The following is an 18,307-nucleotide window of genomic DNA, read 5'->3' on the forward strand; positions in this document are numbered from 1 at the left end:
GGGATACAAATCAATAAAATGAAAAATGATTGCTTCCATAAGCAAACCTCAGAGAGCCTGAAATAATTTCTCTTTGGGGCAGGAGTTATTTTGTTATGTATATATTACTAGCCGATAACCTGGCGTTATGTAATTTCTAATATTGGATTTTCCCCCTTACCAGAGGGAGCCCCCTTATGGAGTACTGTGAAGCCGTTACCATGGCAACTCCACTGCACTGTACAGTAGAAGCCATTACGGCAATACAGCACAACAGGCTGTATCTTAACAGAATACCCACCCGAGGGATGTTATGCGTATCTTACCCCAACAATATTTTTCCCCCAGAAAGTAAGTCATCTGTGTATCAAGTTTGGTTGAAATTGTTTGAGGTGTTCCAGAGTTATGCTGGAACATACATACACACTCACACACACGCACAACCATTTTTATATAGAGAGATTATTGCATCAGTTTAAAACTTCTGACTCCAAGGAAAGTATGCCTTTATCCTTGAGGTTTGTTAACTTCTCCAATCAAATAGCAAATGAATTTTAATCTAAAATCCATTACTGTACAAGAAAGTAATTAACTTACCTTTATTAATACTGGTTTAGTAGTAAATAATTTATAATGAAGTAGAAAATAAGCACCATGTATTTAGTGCTGTGACTATTAATTAAAATATGAAGTCATTAGATTTTATCAATATGTGACAATAATACTTTTGCCTGCAAGAATTTGTGGAGCACCAACCAAAACCTATAAATTATGTACACAGTACTTCTCTTGCGTTATTGAAATTATCCGGTTTATGAGATACTGTGCAATGCAGCTTTTCAATTACATTCTAGAAAATGCTGAAAAATGATTTTCTCTCCGCTTTATCATGTAAAAGTATACTTAGCAATGTAAAATCAACTCAGGAGGTCTGTTCCTCTATCATCTTTCACTGCATAAATGTGTTGGAATCTGACACCAAGCTTTCCCCAAGGAGCTAAGAGGCAAATGAACAGCTTGTCTCCAGAACCTGTGGGTGCTTCATCCCTGGAGGCTTTTGAGAAAAGACTGGACAGCCCTTATCTCAAATTACATAGGGTCTCCTGCTTGAGCTGGGGGGTGGACTAGACGTCCCAGGTTCCTTCCAGCTCCATTCTAAACTGAAATCAGCCTTGAATCTTTACTATCTAGAACAGGGGTGTCAAACTCGATTTCACTGAGGACCGCATCAGTGTTGTGTTTGACCTTGAGGGACCGGATGGCATGGCCAGGGTGGGCATGGCCCCTGGGCCTTGAATTTGACACTCCTTATCTAGAAAGAGGCTCAGCAGGAACCCACCCTAACTCTTTCACAGGGTACATCTGATAGTTATGCTGGGTATGCTTTAGGCTGGCAAGATTCCTGCCTATGAACAACACAGAATAAAGAAAGTACTCAGAGCAATTCACAGTATCACTCATGGTTTCTTGTGCCTGGCAATCAATGTAGTGGATGGAGTGTGTTACAGGAAAACTAAGCAAGGTAGGAAAAGTCTACAGAGCATATACTGTATTTTTCGGAGTATAAGATGCACTGAAGTATAAGACGCACCAAGATTTTAAAGAGGTAAATTAAAACAAAAGTTTTTGCACTCTGCAGATCTCCCAAACCCTCTGCAGGACTCTTTTGTGAAAATGGGGCATGCAGAGAGTTTGAGAGGCCTGCAAAGTGCTCCTGGGTTCTGGAGGACCAAAAACGAGTAAAAAAATACCCCGTTTTTCTCTCATTTTTGCTCTCTCCAGCCCCCAGGAGCACTTTGCAGGCCTCCCAAACCCTCCGCACATCCATTTTTGGGAAGGGGTGAGGTTTCCAGAGACCAAAAATGCTGTATTCAGTATATAAGACGCACCCAGATTTTCACCCTCTTTTGGGGGGGGGAGGTGAGTCTTATACTAAGAATAAGAGTGTGTCTTATTCTGAAAAATACGGTATTCTTTTCAAGATCTTCATATTAGTCCTGCTCTGGGTCATGTGACAAAGAGGAAGGAGAGAGTGAGACTGGGCCTAGAATGGTCGGCAGCATTCCAACCCACTCTCCAAGTGTCTCTCCTATAGGAATTACGAGGGGGTGGATGGGAACTATTTCCCCATTTCTCCTGCTGATGCAAGGGGCAGCTGACAAGGTTCCAAGACCCCTCGCACAGTTTCTTTGCATTGCTCCATTAGGCTGGAATCAATAAAGGTTAAATTGCTTTAATTCACTAACTTTCAGAGAATTTCACCCAAACCAGACTGAGGGTTAAATAAATGTGGATTTATTTTTGTTAGGAATATAATCTAACGGTTGGGTTGGCAATATAGAAATCATGTAACAATGCTATACCTGTTTCTTTAAATCATACTGTAAAATGTGATTGGTTGCTGTTTTCCTCAATCGGCCATAAGAGGGAGTCAGAATGATTGTTAGCTCTCTCTGTTTGTTAGATGCTGGGCTGATCTGATCTGAGTGTTTTTGGAAACTGGCTGTTAGAAAGTGCCGTGAATTGTTGTAAGGTTTTGCAACTGCTAGCAAACTTTGAGTACTGAACTGATTATATGATACTGGACTATGTTATTTGGATTATGCCTTAACTGAAAGGACTCTGATACCTCTATTTCCACGAAAGTAAAAGCCTATTTAAACTGTAGTGTCTCTGTATGCTGGTTTGTGTGTTCTCCAACACAACTCTCACAACGCTTCTCTGAACGCACTCGCTCTCCCAACAGGGAGCTTACCTAACAATTTTTATCATGAGGCTATATAAACCAGGCAGTTTGTACTCTGTATGTCTAGATGGGGAAAAATGCTGAAGAGCAACTGAAAAGCCAAGCCCACTTCGCTGCAGAACTGCCAAGGTTTGACAACACAAAAAAGTCCTTCCAAACACTGATGGTTGCAATGACCAAGTGATGCCACCATGGCCTTCCAGAAAAGGCGCTAATAGCAATCATGAAACCTCGCCAAGACTTTTGCTGCCAAGTTTATGGGATTATGTGCCCTTCTGGCTGATGGGTTTCACATAGCTATTGCAATTTTCTCATAAAGATGATCTGGTTGAGTTTAGGATTGGCTGGGATGGAAAACCAAGACAAATACTTCTTGTATTTTCCCCAAGCCTTTCCGAGTTGGACTCTAGCGACCAATTATCATCTATCAAATCTGTTCAGGGTTTGTTCCACATTTGTTCCATAGGTTCTGAAGCAGTTTAAGCTCTCTGCTTCTATGTGCGCCTCTTGAGATTTTGCATTTTGAGAAAACCTTCTGCTTATTTACTTGGCAGCATTTTGGAAGGCATTGTTTTAAAAATGTAGAATCATCTTTCCAGTGAGAAGAGACTTCGGTTAAAGATTTTTGTTTGCAAAACATTTTTTTTCCTATCAGCCTAACCTGCAGTCGTCCCTCGTAACCATTGATTTTATTATTCTTAATTTTACACATGAAGATATTTACTGTTTTATTGGCCTTGCTACAATTTATTGTAAATCCCATTTATGTGTCTAGTAAAATGAAAATAACTGTGTATGTTTTAAAACAAATAAGCCATATATATGTTTTATAGACGACAATAAAAATTATTCACATCTTTCACCTTCCAAATATGGTAATTTTAGTTAATGTAGCGCATGGCATTTCTTGTTACACTGTTCTCCTAAGTAACATTTCTTCACATTGTACTGTGAATTTCTAGAGTAGGGTGGTTTTATAAAGAGTTCTGGAGGGAAATTAAAAATGGCTTTTCTAGCCCACAGTTACCACAATTTATGTGTTTATAAACAGTACAATACCAAACAGTTCATAATTCAAGTAGAGAAGGAAGCTGATTTCAAATATGTAGACAAATGCAGTCCATCCTATCATTTTATAGGGTTTTTTTTCTTTCATTTTTGTTTTCTGCACACACGACAGGAGGAGTAAAAACAGAAGTCCATTACTTCTCACTATGTACTATGATAGTTATATACTCTTTATGGAATCCTCCATTGGGTGTAAATGAACCATAATTTTTAAAAGGAATTACAAAGAGACTTCAGTAGGATCGGACGCCTTAATGAAAATGATAATGGCAGCATTACATCATGGCAATGCAAATTTTACCCCTTTCATATGAACCTCATATCAAATTTATCATTTGTTGTGCACTGCCCTGAGTTGCTAGTCCTTTATATTTGGAAAATTATCACATCTTGATAGTTGGTAATGTTAGATAACCATTTGTCTGAAGTGGTGTAGGGTTTCCTGCCTAAGCAGGGGGTTGGACTAGAAGACCTTCTATTCTATTCTATGTATATTCTATTCTATACTATTCTGTTCTATATTCTATTCTATATTCTATTCTATATTCTATTCTATATTCTATTCTATATTCTATTCTATATTCTATTCTATATTCTATTCTATATTCTATTCTATTCTATTATTGTATTGTATTATTGTATTGTATTATTGTATTGTATTCTCCTATCCCATCCTATCCTATCCTAGTCTAGTCTAGTCTGTTTTCCCAGTTCAGAAATGTACATAGGGAAGGGGTGAGTGGGGCAAATGATAATAGCAGTGGTGATACATTGTTGACACTTAAATCTTGAAAATTAATGTAGAATGTGTAACTTCCTTAGCATCAGAGTGTGTTAATATAAGGCAACTTGCAGTTGGAACTGAGTTCCTTTCAGGTGGGGAGGGGGAGTAGAACGTGTAACTCCTTAGCATCAGAGCATGTGAATATAATACTGTATATGAAATACTGATGATCTGATGGTCATTTCGAAAAATCCTTTCTTAGCGAGCAACTAAAAACCAAGAGGAACATAGATGTAAAGTTTCAGTTTGTAGACTTTACTGTTCTGGAGATTTCGTGATGAGTGAGTGGTATTTGGCTTTTAGATAGGATAGGATAGGATAGGATAGGATAGGATAGGATAGGATAGGATAGGATAGGATAGGATAGGATAGGATAGGATAGATAGATAGATAGATAGATAGATAGATAGATAGATAGATAGATAGATAACAAACTATTAAAACAACAAATCTAAAGACAACATCTAAAATATAGAAATTCATATTAAAAATATGTATTAAATTAGAGAAGCCTGTTCAAAATTAAATTGTAGCCGTTGGTATTAGATAAAACTTCAAACCCACCGTCATTCAGATCTTGCAGAAGGTTTTCGTGACAAGAGAAATCAAGCTTGACTTTAATATACACAGTAAATACAGCAACACTCCCCGGCTTTAAAGGAAACTGGGAGAGTGTATCTTCTAGGTTCCAACTCAAGAAGTCACCGAACAGTTTTCCTAAAATAAAAACATGTAAACGGAAACACAATCAATGTATATCCCTTCAATAAAAGAATCCAATGTTAAATACATGTACTCCTGCTTTTGCAGAGATGTTAATGTTTTTAAATGTTTTCTTGGGAAATTTTTTAAAAAAATTGTTTTCCATCATCCTTCACTATTTCTGTAATGCAACAAAAAGAGCTGCTATAAGGTGAATACCATATTTTCACTATTTTCAGGAACCAATTGGGAAGGTTTTCCGCTCCTAATCAGATAACAGAATATAAAAATTGTTGACTTAGAATGTACCGTATTTTTCAGACTATAAGATGCACCGGATTATAAAATGCACCATGATTTTGAAGAGGTAATTAAAAAAAAAACGTTTTTGCACTCTGCATGCCTCCCAAACCGTCTGCAAGCCTCATTGCATTATGGGTGCGGCACGCCCGCGCATGACTCCCCTGCGCTCCCCCTCTTATGGCATGTGAGCCAAAAAAAAGTTCACTATCGCTGCTATAGGGCACTGCACACCAAAACAACCAGAGACAAAGACAATTTTTCCCCTCATGCCAACACTTTGCTAAACAACTAATTCCCACAACACTTGTCTTATGGCCTGGGATGTCAAACCACCTATAGCAGAGCTGTATTACTGTTATCCTTCTCATTTTTCCTATTAACTATTTCCTTAGCTTCTTATGACTCTTAACTTGGTTGTTTGTATCTCTTGGCTTACGTTGATTGCTTTCATTAGTATCCAGTTATGATATATGTTGATTGCTTCTTTAGTATCCTGTGACTATTGCTGGATGTTGTATCTTACAATTTATGATTATTGTATTTTATGATTATAATCACGGTTTATCACTTGTTGCTTGTATGCACACTGAGGGCTTCTGTACCAGAGACAAATTCCTAGTGTGTTTAATCACACTTGGCCAATAAATAATATGTCTATTCTGTTCTGTTCTATTCTACTCTATTCTATTCACAAAGGAAAATGTCTGTTAATCTGTGGGAAAGGGGTGGAAAGGGCTATTGGATTCAAACTGCGGTGATTTAAAAGACATAAAGTAATCTGCTTTATCCTTATAGGAATCATTGAATGTACATAGCCAAATCTTATTTTATGAGGTTCAAGCCAATTACAGGGAACTGAACTCATGGATAATCTTTACATGACTACATACGGCACACTGCGAAGCATGAGAGGAGTGGAATATACATTTATTAGGTAAATAAAACATATAAATTGCTTTAGAAACTAATCAGGTTCTGTTGTTGGGCAGCGAATTGCTCTTCAGGAAGAAACATATACAGTCTATCAGAATGGGATCTACAGTCCATCTATAATCTACCTAGCATAATGTATCATCTGTATCTCATATAAAGGGATGACTATCGAAAGGATGCACAAAAACCTTGTAACCAATCGACATACTGCATGGAATGGAAGATGTTTTTATGTTATGTGTGGTGTTTATATTTGTTTAAAATAAAATAAAAACTTTACATTAAAAAATCGACTGTGTACATCATTTAGACAGATTTTAAGAGAAAATAGATTTGAAAGAAATTTAGATTTCTGAACAGTTGCCAGAATTGCTCCATCAGAGGAAAACAAACTCCAAACACTTGACAGCATGGTAGCCAAAATACAACCATGGAGAAGTTAAAGGGATACGATCTTCAACTGATTCTAGGAAAGCAAGAGTTTAGTTTAGTTTATTGTCATTGCACCTTGTACAACAAAATTAAATGTGATCTTCAATGTACAATGACAGTTCAGGTTGTGGTTGTTAAGGAATCATGTGCAGTCATTAAGCACAACATCAGGTGATGGCTGGTTTGACTTATTGGAAGCTGGCAGTGTGTAAGAAATGCAATTCCAATTAGAAAAAGAAAACTGAAAGAACAGAAAACTAAAACAAATCAGCAAATAGAGAAAGTGGGGAGCAGAAGTGGATTTTATAGCAGTTGGGAAAAACAAGAATATTAACCTTTTATGTTGACCATTTTTGATGTCACCTCCAGCTTCTCCAGCGGTTCTGTTCCAATATTTTCAAGTTTAATGATGAGCGGCTGAGTCTCTCCGTTGTACAGCTGGACGGACACGCTGGTGGTAATTTCATCCCCCGAAGAAGGCTGAAGTGTACGAGCAGACCTTCAAAAACGGTAGGAGAGAGACCAGTGGGTAATGGATCCATCGTTAGAAAATGAATCCACATATTATTTGCAATACATTCACAGATAGCTTTTCTTTCCATTCAGTTGTGTCTAATTCCCTGAGACTGGACCAGTCCCTGCTGTTTTCTTAGTAACTTTTTTTCAGAAATGATTTGCCATTGTCTGCATTCTAGGGTTGAGCAAGTGTGACTGGTGCAGGTCATCCAGCATAGTGGTCACCAACTGGTGGTCCATGAGAAAATTTTGGTGGTCTGTAGAAAAAATATTTGCATTTTTTATAATGCACTAAATCAAGGGTCCTCAAACTACGGCCCCTGGATCGGATACATGCAATGAATGTTTGTGTTGCTGCAGAGAGTCTCCCCCTTTGGGATTTTTTGTGCAGGTCGGAGGGGGGAAGAAATTCCGACTTGGGGTCTGCTTCAGCCTCCTGGTGGGGGGCTTTAGGCCAAGGATGGAGGGAAGTGACACCGGTGGCAAAGAGCTGGAGACTGCATCATGGCTGGGAACTGGCTCATCTCAGCCCGCTGAGCCTCCAGCTGCAGGTACCTGGCCTTGCACTCCCGAAGGTCTTCCTTCTGTTTGGAAAGCCTATGCTTGTAGTTCTCAGTGAGGTGCTTCTGCTGAGTCTCCTTCTTGTTCAGATCCAATATGAACTGAGCCAGCTGTTTTGCCAACTCTTTCTCAGGGTGGCTGTTTAGCTCCAACAACTGTTGGGATCCTAAGGAGCCTGGGCGGGGGAGGGGGGAAGGATTGGCTCGGAGGGGAGGGGCAAGTAGAGGCTGGCAAACGTGAGTGACATCGAGTTGGCCATACCCACCCAGTCACATGACCACCTAGCCACGCCCACCCAGCGTGGGGATCATATTAGGCAGATCATATTAGTGATCTGTGGAATTTAAAATTATGAATTCAGTGGTCCCTGAGGTCCGAAAGGTTGGTGACTCCAGATCCAGCAGGCATCACGCCCAAGATGGAACTAGAACTCACGGTCTCCCAGTTTTTAATTTGATGCCTTCACCACTACTGAATCTCTCAGATATTGCTAGATGTTTTAAAAGTAATAACAAGCAGTGTCACCTAATTTTTTGAGCACTATTAATAACATGGGGGTGATGGATCAGGCCAAAAACAATCACTCTAATGGCAGAAGAAAGCCTTAACCACAATTAGGCTGGCACTACTATTACTGTACTTCAGCTGCCACACTTGGAAGATGGGGACTGCATGAGCTACAACTGTGGGTAGGGGCCGATGTAGAGAATTTTACATTTTGGATTCTAAAGTGCAAACTAAGTGAAACTTGGTTTGGAACCCTGATAAAGAAAGATACAATTAAAGTTAACTTCTGTGTAAGGTTTCCTAAAAATGCCCTAATTCAGGGGTCTCCAGCCTTGGCCACTTGAAGACTTGTGGACTTCAAGAATTGAAGTCCACAAGTCTTCAAATGGTCAAGGTTGGAGACCTCTGCCCTAATTGACTCATGAGTATCGAGTCAAGTTTCAATACAAAACTAGTCAATTATTAGGAGCATCATAGGCAAGATCTTTTCACACCCAGGTCTAAGCTTTGTTTGATTTATAGCTGAAATTTACCCCTGTTCCTTCCCTCCCCTCAGTCTGTGTCATCAATCACATTGCCCTATGAGATGCACCCCTCCCAAGCCTGCTGCAGTAATCTGAGATCGGACTTCAGCCAACAGTATGCGTGGAATGCACTCCCCCCCTTCTCTCACTATGGCAACGTTGAGAGTTGGCATTCTGCCCCTGAGAACTGACAAAAGTGTTAACACTCAAAGCTAATTGGGATAAAATCAAGGCATTGCTGATCCTTCTGAGATAAATTTAGCACAGACAAACAAGCATTTAACCCTCCAAAATAAATTAACAAAGAAGTCAAAAACACATATGAGGTACTGTAATGAAACAGCTCACTGAGGGAACAAAGAAAATTTTATTATTTTTCATATACACATACACAGATGTATTTAAACACACAAACACACACAAACGCAGACATACATATCAGTACATATACAGCAAGCCCTCAATTTGTGACCACAGCTGAACTCTGAACTTTATGTTGCTAAGCGAGAAATTTGTTCAGTGAATGTTGTCTCATTTTATGATATTTTTGCTTCATTTGTTAATAAGAACTGCATTTGTTAAATTAATAACACTTAAGTGTTAAGCGAATATCACTTCCCCATTGACTTTGCTCATCAGGTTGCAAATGATCACATGAACCTGGTTCACTGCAACCGTCATAAATATGAACCAATTAACAAGCCTCCAAATGTCAATCGCGTGAGCATGGTGATGCTGCAAGGGTCATGTGAAAAATGGTCCTAAGTCACTTTTTTCAGTGCTGTTGTAACTTCGAATGGTCACTAAATGAACTGTTGTAAGTTGAGAATTACGTCTATATATAAGATAAAGGTTGCCCTTGCACATATGTGCTAGTCGTTCCTGACTCTAGGGGGCGGTGCTCCTCTCCGTTTCAAGGCTGAAGAGCCAGGGCTGTCTGAAGATGTCTCCGTGGTCATGTGGCCAGCATGACTCAACACCAAAGGGGTACGGAACGCTGTTACCTTCCCACCAAAGGTGGTTCCTATTTTTCTACTTGCATTTTTACATACTTTCAAATTGTTAGGTTGGCAGAAGCTGGGACAAGTCACGGGAGCGCACTCCATTACACGGCGCTAGGGATCTGAACCACCAAACCTTCTGATCAACAAGCTCAGCGTCTTAGCCACTGAGCCACCATGTCCCTATGTGTATATATACACACACACAAACACACAGACTCATACACATAAGCATGCACACACTGCTCTACTTTATAAACTGCGATCTCTTAGCCATGATTTTGACCAGCTATTTAAAATCCCTTTCTAAATACAGTTTCAAGCAAGTTTTAAAAGAAAACCATGCTGAATATTCAATTCAGGATGGATATTAATATTAATCATAATAAAACACACACACACACAAAACCAAGCAAAGAAAATTGCCCCAAAACTTGTTTCTAAAATTTGTAGAACTCCCCCAGAGCAAAGCTGGAGGCAGCAGAGGTAAGCAAGAGAAATCTCACTGTAAGAGCATAAATCCATGCATGAACTATGGATACGTTCAAGATAATTTTCTCATTGCAATCACTAAAGGTTCCACTTATAAATAACATTTTTTATCTCAAAGTAGCAGGACTCAACTATATTGCATTTGAAAGACTCATCCATTTTAAAATGATTTATAATACAGCACTGGGGCAAATACAATTTCATTATTTAAAATCTGGTTTGAGAGAAAATAAGCTCTCCCTCCGGCACTTTCACTCTCTATCAACACTTAACATTTAGGTGACAGGTTAAGATATTTTTGTTCCCCTTTTTTGTATAATTTTTGTTAAAACTTTTACAGAAGATAAAAACTAGCGCTGGCTAATATAAAGTAAGGAAGAAAAAAGAAAGAAAGATTGAGGGAAAAAGCAAAAAGTGCAGGAACAGAAGTTGAAGAAAAATAGAAAAGGTGCTAATTCAATGCACCTGTGTTTTAATATTAAGAATTATCATTTATACTTATTCTGACTTTTTTTTTAAAAAAAAGGAAAAAAGTTTGTGTTTTAAACAATACATTCAATTTGTTGTTATGAGTTGCGAAGTCGTGTCCGAACCATCGCAACCCCATGGACAACGTTCCTCCAGGCCTTCCTGTCCTCTACCATCCTCTGGAGTCCATTCAAGCTCACGCCTACTGCTTCGGTGACTCCATCCAGCCACCTCATTCTCTGCCGTCCCCTTCTATTGCCCTCAATCTTTCCCAGCATTAGGCTCTTCTCTGGTGAGTCTTTCCTTCTCATTAGGTGGCCGAAGTATTTGAATTTCATCTTCAGAATCTGGCCTTCTAAAGAGGGTTGATCTCCTCTAGGACTGACCGGTTGGATCGCCTTGCAGTCCAAGGGACTCAATGCAGGAGTCTTCTCCAGCACCATAGTTCAAAGGCCTCCATTCTTTCTAACTTTCACAGCCATACATTGCAACTGTACATTCAATTAGTAGGCACATATTACTAATCTAATAGTTCTTTAGATATTGAGAAACGTGCTCAAAGTTTGCTGACTTGAAAATCAACCATCAGAATTCTTACCTGGGTAATGAAGTACTGATTTGCAGCCTAGGTAAAGATGGAATGACTTCCACTGTACAACCAGTAGTCTTTATTCCTGGCAGTTTATCCAAAAGGCAATCACTGAAGACTCCGAAAACTGAGGTGTGATAACCTGTCGCCACGAGAAATCAGTCAGAGATTGAGCAGAAATAATCAATCATCCAGCACAAATGGAAAATCTACTACAGCTGCTAGAACCAGAGAGTTATTTAATTTGTAAAAAATGTACTGAAGACTGAAGGGGCTAAGTGCCAATGGGACATATTTCTAGTTTGGATACTGCACAGTTAAAAACATTAGTAGGAGAATCATTATGGCTAAGAAACCTCAAACCTTTGACATTAAAACATGCTATTTTTTGGCTAATGCAGAAAGATTAAGAAGATTTAATTCTCAAGTCAATATAATAGCTTGGTCAAATCATTAATCAATGTGGCTCAGATCATTTTTCCTTTTAAAGCAGATTAAGAACTTTTCCATGGCCAACAACTAATTACCATATTTGTCAGAGTATAAGACACACCGCAGTATAAGACACATCAAGGTTTCGAAGAGACAATTTTTTTTTAAAAAAGTAGGTAGGTAGATAGAGGACTAGAGAGGGAGAGAAAGAGAGAGAAATACAGTAGGTAGGTAGGGAGAGAGAGTAGTTAGGTAGGTAGGTGGATAAAGAGAGAGAGAGGGAGGGAGGGAAATATAGTAGGTAGGTAGGGAGAGAGAGAGGGAGTAGGTAGGTAGATAGATAGAGGGATAGAGAGAGAGAAAAAAATACAGTAGGTAGGTAGGGAGAGAGAGAGGGAGTAGGTAGGTAGATAGACAGAGGGAGGGAGAGAGAAATACAGTAGATAGGTAGGGTGGGAGAGAGTAGGTAGAGGGAGAGAGAGAGAAATATAGTAGGTAGGTAGGGAGAGAGCGAGTGGGTAAGTAGATAGGGAGCTAGAGGGATAGAGAGAGAGAGAGAAATACAGTAGGTAGGTAGGGAGAGAATGAGAGAGTAGGTAGGTAGGTAGGGAGATAGAGGGATACAGAGAGAGAGAGAGAAAAATACAGTAGGTAGGGAGAGAGAGAGAGAGAGAGAGAGTAGATAGGTAGAGGAGAGAGAGAGAGAGAGAGAGAGAGAGAGAGAGAGGTAATTCTCATCTATCACTCTAACTAAAGAGCTTACTGAAAGGAAAAAAAGTTTTTGCACTCTGCAAACCTCCAAAAACAGCCCGTTTTTTGCAAAAAGGCCTTTTTTTTCCAAATAAAAGGCATGAATAGCCTTGGGAGGGCTTGCAGAGTGCTCCTGGGGGGGGGAGAACGAACAAAAAATGGTCCGTTTTTTGTGAAAACGGGCCTGTTTTTTGTCAAACAAATTGCATGCATAGCTTCAGTCCAGATCACCACATGTGCAGGGGACTTTAATATACGTAGTTAGACCTCAACTTACAACCATTCTTTAAGAGCCTGTTTGAAGTTACAACAGTGCTGAAAAAAGTGAGTTACACTTTTGTGTCCTGCACCAATTCTCACAGCAACCTCACAATCACATGCTCAAAATCAGGCCCTTAGCAACTGGCATCAGAGGTGGGTTCCTACTGGTTCGGCCCGGTTCAGCTGAACCGGTAGTAACTTGGCAGCCTGGGTCGCTGGAACCGGCAGCGACCCACGCATGCCACACCCTCAAACTGGTTCTCTCGGTGGCACTGTAGGTGCCACCATCTTGCTTTTGCCTTCTGTGCATGCACAGAGTAATTTTTGTTGCACTGCGCATGCGCGCGGGGCGCATCCCTGAGCAAACCAGAAGTAGCGACAGCCAGAACCCACTCCTGACTGGCATGTATTTAGGATGACTGCAGCATCCCAGGGTCATGTGATCACCATTTGCACCTTTCCCAGTCAGCTTCCCAAAGTCAATGGGGGAAGACAGATTCACATAAGGACTGCACAATTCATAGTTCTGTAGTGAAGCATTCAAAAACAACAGCAAAAAGGTCATAAAGTCAGGCGCAACTCAATTCAACAACTGCCTTGTTTAGCAATGGAAATTCTGGTCCCAAGGATTATTAGTTTCCTAAATGCTTTTCTTGAAACATGGCAATAAAAACGTCGCCCTTTTCATTACTGTTTAGGATGTAATAATATTAACTTAGAGAAGAACGATTCTGGCCTCATTTGAAAAAATAATCGCACCCAATCTGAAATGGTTTGCAGAAGCTACACTTCTCAATGTAGAGAAAAACCTGTTTGTAATCTTTACCGTTGACATTGATCTGGCCTGGGGACTGAGGAACACCAACAAGTGTCACAGGGTAGAGACCAGATTCTGCAGGTAAAGAGAGAGCTGCAGGGAGGGATTCAAACTCAACACCGCTCGTCAGTAGTCCCTGGGAACATAAAAAGCAAATGCACTTTAATTCTGTTAAGCAAAAAGCATATCGAAGGTAAGGCATTACATTATGCCCCTGTACTAATAAAATTACCTTTTAAAAATATTTGAATAGTTACACTATTAGGAATTGTAATCACTATTCCTAATTTCCTTCGGACTATTGCATTTTAAGGGCTTATTAGATGTATTTCATTGTTTGTTATCTTGCTGAGCACATTTGTAGAAAGCCACTCATATACATTATTCATTCTGCATAAAACATTCCTAATTTAAGTACATTACCTGTAGAGCAACTGGCTGAAGGGAATGATTATGAGAAGAACCTGAAAGTGCTGGCATTTGCGTTGTCAGTTTCATCATTATAAAAATCCCTTTTTAATAGCCTATTAGTTTATGCAACTCCTACCGTTGATGTGCTAATTCTACTAGTAACTGTGACAGCAAAACTTTCTTGCAAGGCATAACAAAAAAAGTTAAGATTTTCTTCAAATGTAAATGTGGTATCAATGCTACGTAGATGTAGGTGTCTCCATGTGTGTCATATACATTTTCAAAATACAAGTCTTGCTACAAAGTGAAACAGGTGTCATTCTAATTGTTACCCAACCGAAAAAGGATAAAAAATTACCTAACAATAAATAGGTACAGCAATGGAGTTGTCAGCTTCTGCTTTGCTGCTGCTTCAGCTGCCATGAAACGGGAAGGGGGGGGGCGTGTATGTGGGAGGGTTTTAATTGATGTGCTGGAGGACTGCTGAAGGAATGTTCTAGGATGTACCAGTCGTTGGGATTTACGCATGCGTACGGGTTTCCCGCCTGCATCAACGGCCTTCACATTCCATCTTGGCCTGTCTTTTTGAAGTTATCTCACACCTGACATTTGAAGGACTTATGATTGGACTGGAGCTTTGATCCTAAGGGGGGGGAACGGGCTTTGCTATATATCAATTGCTTTCGCGCCATATTATTCAGATTTTGCTTCACTACTGCTCGCTTACCATTTATAATTAGTAAAAGTACATTGGATTTCCAACCCATGGAGTCTCTTGGTTTTCTTTCCTAATTATGGAGTGGAGTGGGGCGTGACAAGAAGCAAAATCTGAATAATATCCCTTTCCAGGAGATTTACGTCTACCGAGAAGGGAAATAATGTCTTCTCCGACCAGAGAGGGGGAAGGCGCCGTTGGAGGGACGGATTCCAGTGAACTGGGACCTCCCGACCTTTCTTTACACCAGCCCAGCCCGTCTGACCGACCTTTGCACGAAGATTTATTTCAACTGCAAATTTCCAGTCAGCCTGAACCTTCCCCCCTACCCCGTTGGTCAACTTCAGTGGGGCAAAGAGAAATAGAGACAAGCTGGAATGCTGGACTCACCCAAAGACCACCTCAACAAACTTCGCTGGAGCCAGGGGCCGTGAGAAAACCTCAGGCGAGTGATTTCCCTGACTATTGGAGCCAAAGGTACTGTGGGGAAAGAAGAGGGGGCGATGAAGGAGAATGGAGAGGCTACCAGCGCCAGGGGCCCATGAGAAAACCCCAACGGAGTGAGTTACCTGATTATTGGGGTCAAACATTTTTGGAAGAGAGACGGGGGGAGGAGGAAAGAGACTGGAGAAATTGGCAACGTTACCCACGCCAGGATTCTCCCCCACCCCCCCCTCGGCCCGTCTCTCCCCCTGCGGCTAGAGGTTTTGCTGATCAAGGAGGACCTCCCCCCCAGCCTCCCCCCCGAAGACATCGGATGGCAAAAATCCCTCCCTTGCCTGTGCGTTTTAATGGGGCTTCTGCTAGCCTCCCCTCCTTTCTTATGCAGGTATTTAACTACATGGAAATTTATGGCCGGGACTTTGAATCTGACACCTTAAGGGTCAGAATGGTTCTTTTGTCTTTGGACGGTGAAGCGGCCACGTGGTCGACCGCTTTGCATATGTCTGGCTCTCCCCTCTTGGGGAATTTCAACCGTTTCATGGATGCTTTCCGCCAACGTTTTGATGACCCATTAACTGAGAAGCGGAACAAGTTGAAATTTTTAACCTTTGACCAAGACGACAGACCTGTCGCCGAATACATCCAGGAATTTCAGTGTCTTTCTCAGTACATGAGAGGCTGGGGGGAGGATGCGCTTCTGGACAGATTTGCTGAAGGCTTGAACGCTGACATTTATCAACAATGTGTCAATCGTAACCTGCCGAGACGTTTAATCACTTGGTTTGAGCATGCTGCTGATGCTGAGCTTGACTTAATTCGTCTGCGTTATGCCACAGAAGAAAGAAGGAAGCGGAAGGAAAGGGCTGCCAAGTCCCTCCCCCCTCCTGCTACTCAAGTGCTTTCCAAACGCCGGGGCGACGCGAGAGAGACCCCTTCTGGCTCCTCCAGACCTTTAACATGTTTTCGCTGTGGCAAGCTTGGGCATACCGCCCCCCTCTGTCGGGCGAAATTACCCCTCTCTGCCCAACCCCCTCCCAGACGTGAGGGGAAACCTGCAGGAGGCTCTGAAAAGAAAAAGGAAACGGCTTTCGCTGGAGAAACCAACCCCCCTCCTCTTGCACAACCATTGAAGGATGACGCGGATGCTAACTCCTCTTCTTCTGATGACTCTGATGACGACACATCACCTCACTGGGTGAGTTCAAACAAGGGGCCCCTTCTACTCCCTATTGAATTAAAAGTTCCTCCTGAGGGAACACCTGCCACCCTCCTAGCATTACTGGATTCCGGCTGTTCCCGGTCCATGATCAACCCAGCCATGGTTGAGAAATTAGGCCTCAAATTGCGCACTTTGAAAACCCCTATTGTGTTTTGCCAAATAGACGGCTCCGTTGCGGGGGGGGGGCCGCCCATTTTTTTACTGAGCCTTTGGAAATGAAAATGGGTACCCACACTGAATTAATCTCTTTTGTGGTCGCACCTGGCATGGACAGACCACTAATTTTGGGCATCCCATGGCTCCGGAAATGGAACCCTCACATAAATTGGCGGACAGGTCGCTTACGTATTCGCTCCAAAGTGCCTCCTGGGGGGGAGGGCTCTCCCAACCGACCTGACGTCACTAACGTTCCTGAAGTAGCCGCTAGGGGGCAGGAGAGGATTGCGGGAGAGGAGAAAATTCCGAAAGAATATTTGGATCTTAAAGAAGTCTTCAGCGAGCAATCTTCGGACATTCTGCCCCCCCACAGGCCTACTGATTGCTCCATTGACATTTTGCCCGGGGTCAAACTCCCAAAACCCCGCATTTACTCCATGTCACCCAGGGAAATGGAGGAGATGCGTTCTTTCATTGACAAAAATTTGAAACGTGGTTTCATTGAACCGGCCCGACCCAAGGTGGCGGCCCCTGTGCTGTTTCGTGAGAAGAAAGATGGGTCTCTTCGTTTATGTTGTGACTTTAGAAACCTTAACGCCATCTGTACTCAGAACCTCTACCCACTACCCTTGATGAAGGACTTGTTGGCGCAACTGGGGAAGGGCCGCATCTTCACAAAATTGGACCTGCGCGAAGCTTACTATAGGGTTCGCATTAAGGAAGGGGACGAATGGAAGACCGCTTTCAACTGCCCTCTTGGTTGTTTCCAGTTCCGGGTTATGCCTTTTGGCCTACAGGGGGCTCCTGCTGTGTTCATGCAATTTATTAATGAGATCCTACACGATCATCTCTATAAGGGCGTTATCGTATATCTAGACGATATCCTCATTTATACCCGCTCTTACGACCACCACGTCAATCTGGTGCGCACTGTTTTGAAAAAACTCCGTGCTGCCAACCTGTATGCCAAATTGTCTAAGTGTGAGTTTCACCAATCTACTATTGACTATCTGGGCTACCGTATCTCCCCTCATGGCGTTGAAATGGACCCTGAGAAAGTAAAGGCGGTCACTGAATGGGACGCTCCCAAAACTCGTAAACAATTGCAAAAATTTTTGGGTTTCGCTAATTTCTACCGTCAATTTATTCCCTCTTTTGCCGACATTGCTCTCCCTATTACTAATTTGCTCAAAACTAAAGGCGAACCGAAGCCTAAACCCAATAAGCCTTTGGACTGGACCATGGAATGCCAGGCGGCGTTCGAAAAGCTTAAACGCCTTTTTGCCGCTGAACCAGTACTTAAACATCCTGATCTCAACCAGCCGTTCGTTGTCCAGGCTGATGCCAGTGATGTCGCCGTTGGAGCAGTTCTGCTACAAGCCAATGACCAAGGTAACTTACAGCCTTGCGCGTACACCTCACGTAAACTCACTGACACGGAACAGCGCTGGGCAATCTGGGAGAAAGAGGCTTTTGCAGTCCGTTGGGCCCTCGCTA

At 41.6% G+C, this 18,307-nt stretch overlaps 1 protein-coding gene across 1 annotated transcript in view; it reads right to left on the bottom strand.

Annotated features, from left to right (window-relative positions):
* The window catches only part of TRAPPC9 (trafficking protein particle complex 9), a 305,011-nt gene that overhangs the window by 234,899 nt on the left and 51,805 nt on the right, over positions 1 to 18,307 (bottom strand). Inside the window, 4 exon segments of the mRNA XM_032223179.1 lie at positions 5,142 to 5,294; positions 7,283 to 7,446; positions 11,615 to 11,747; positions 13,875 to 14,001. Of these exon segments, the coding sequence (XP_032079070.1) occupies positions 5,142 to 5,294; positions 7,283 to 7,446; positions 11,615 to 11,747; positions 13,875 to 14,001 (577 nt within the window).

Source organism: Thamnophis elegans, chromosome 8 (assembly GCF_009769535.1).
Source record: "Thamnophis elegans isolate rThaEle1 chromosome 8, rThaEle1.pri, whole genome shotgun sequence".
Lineage (NCBI taxonomy): Eukaryota > Metazoa > Chordata > Lepidosauria > Squamata > Colubridae > Thamnophis > Thamnophis elegans.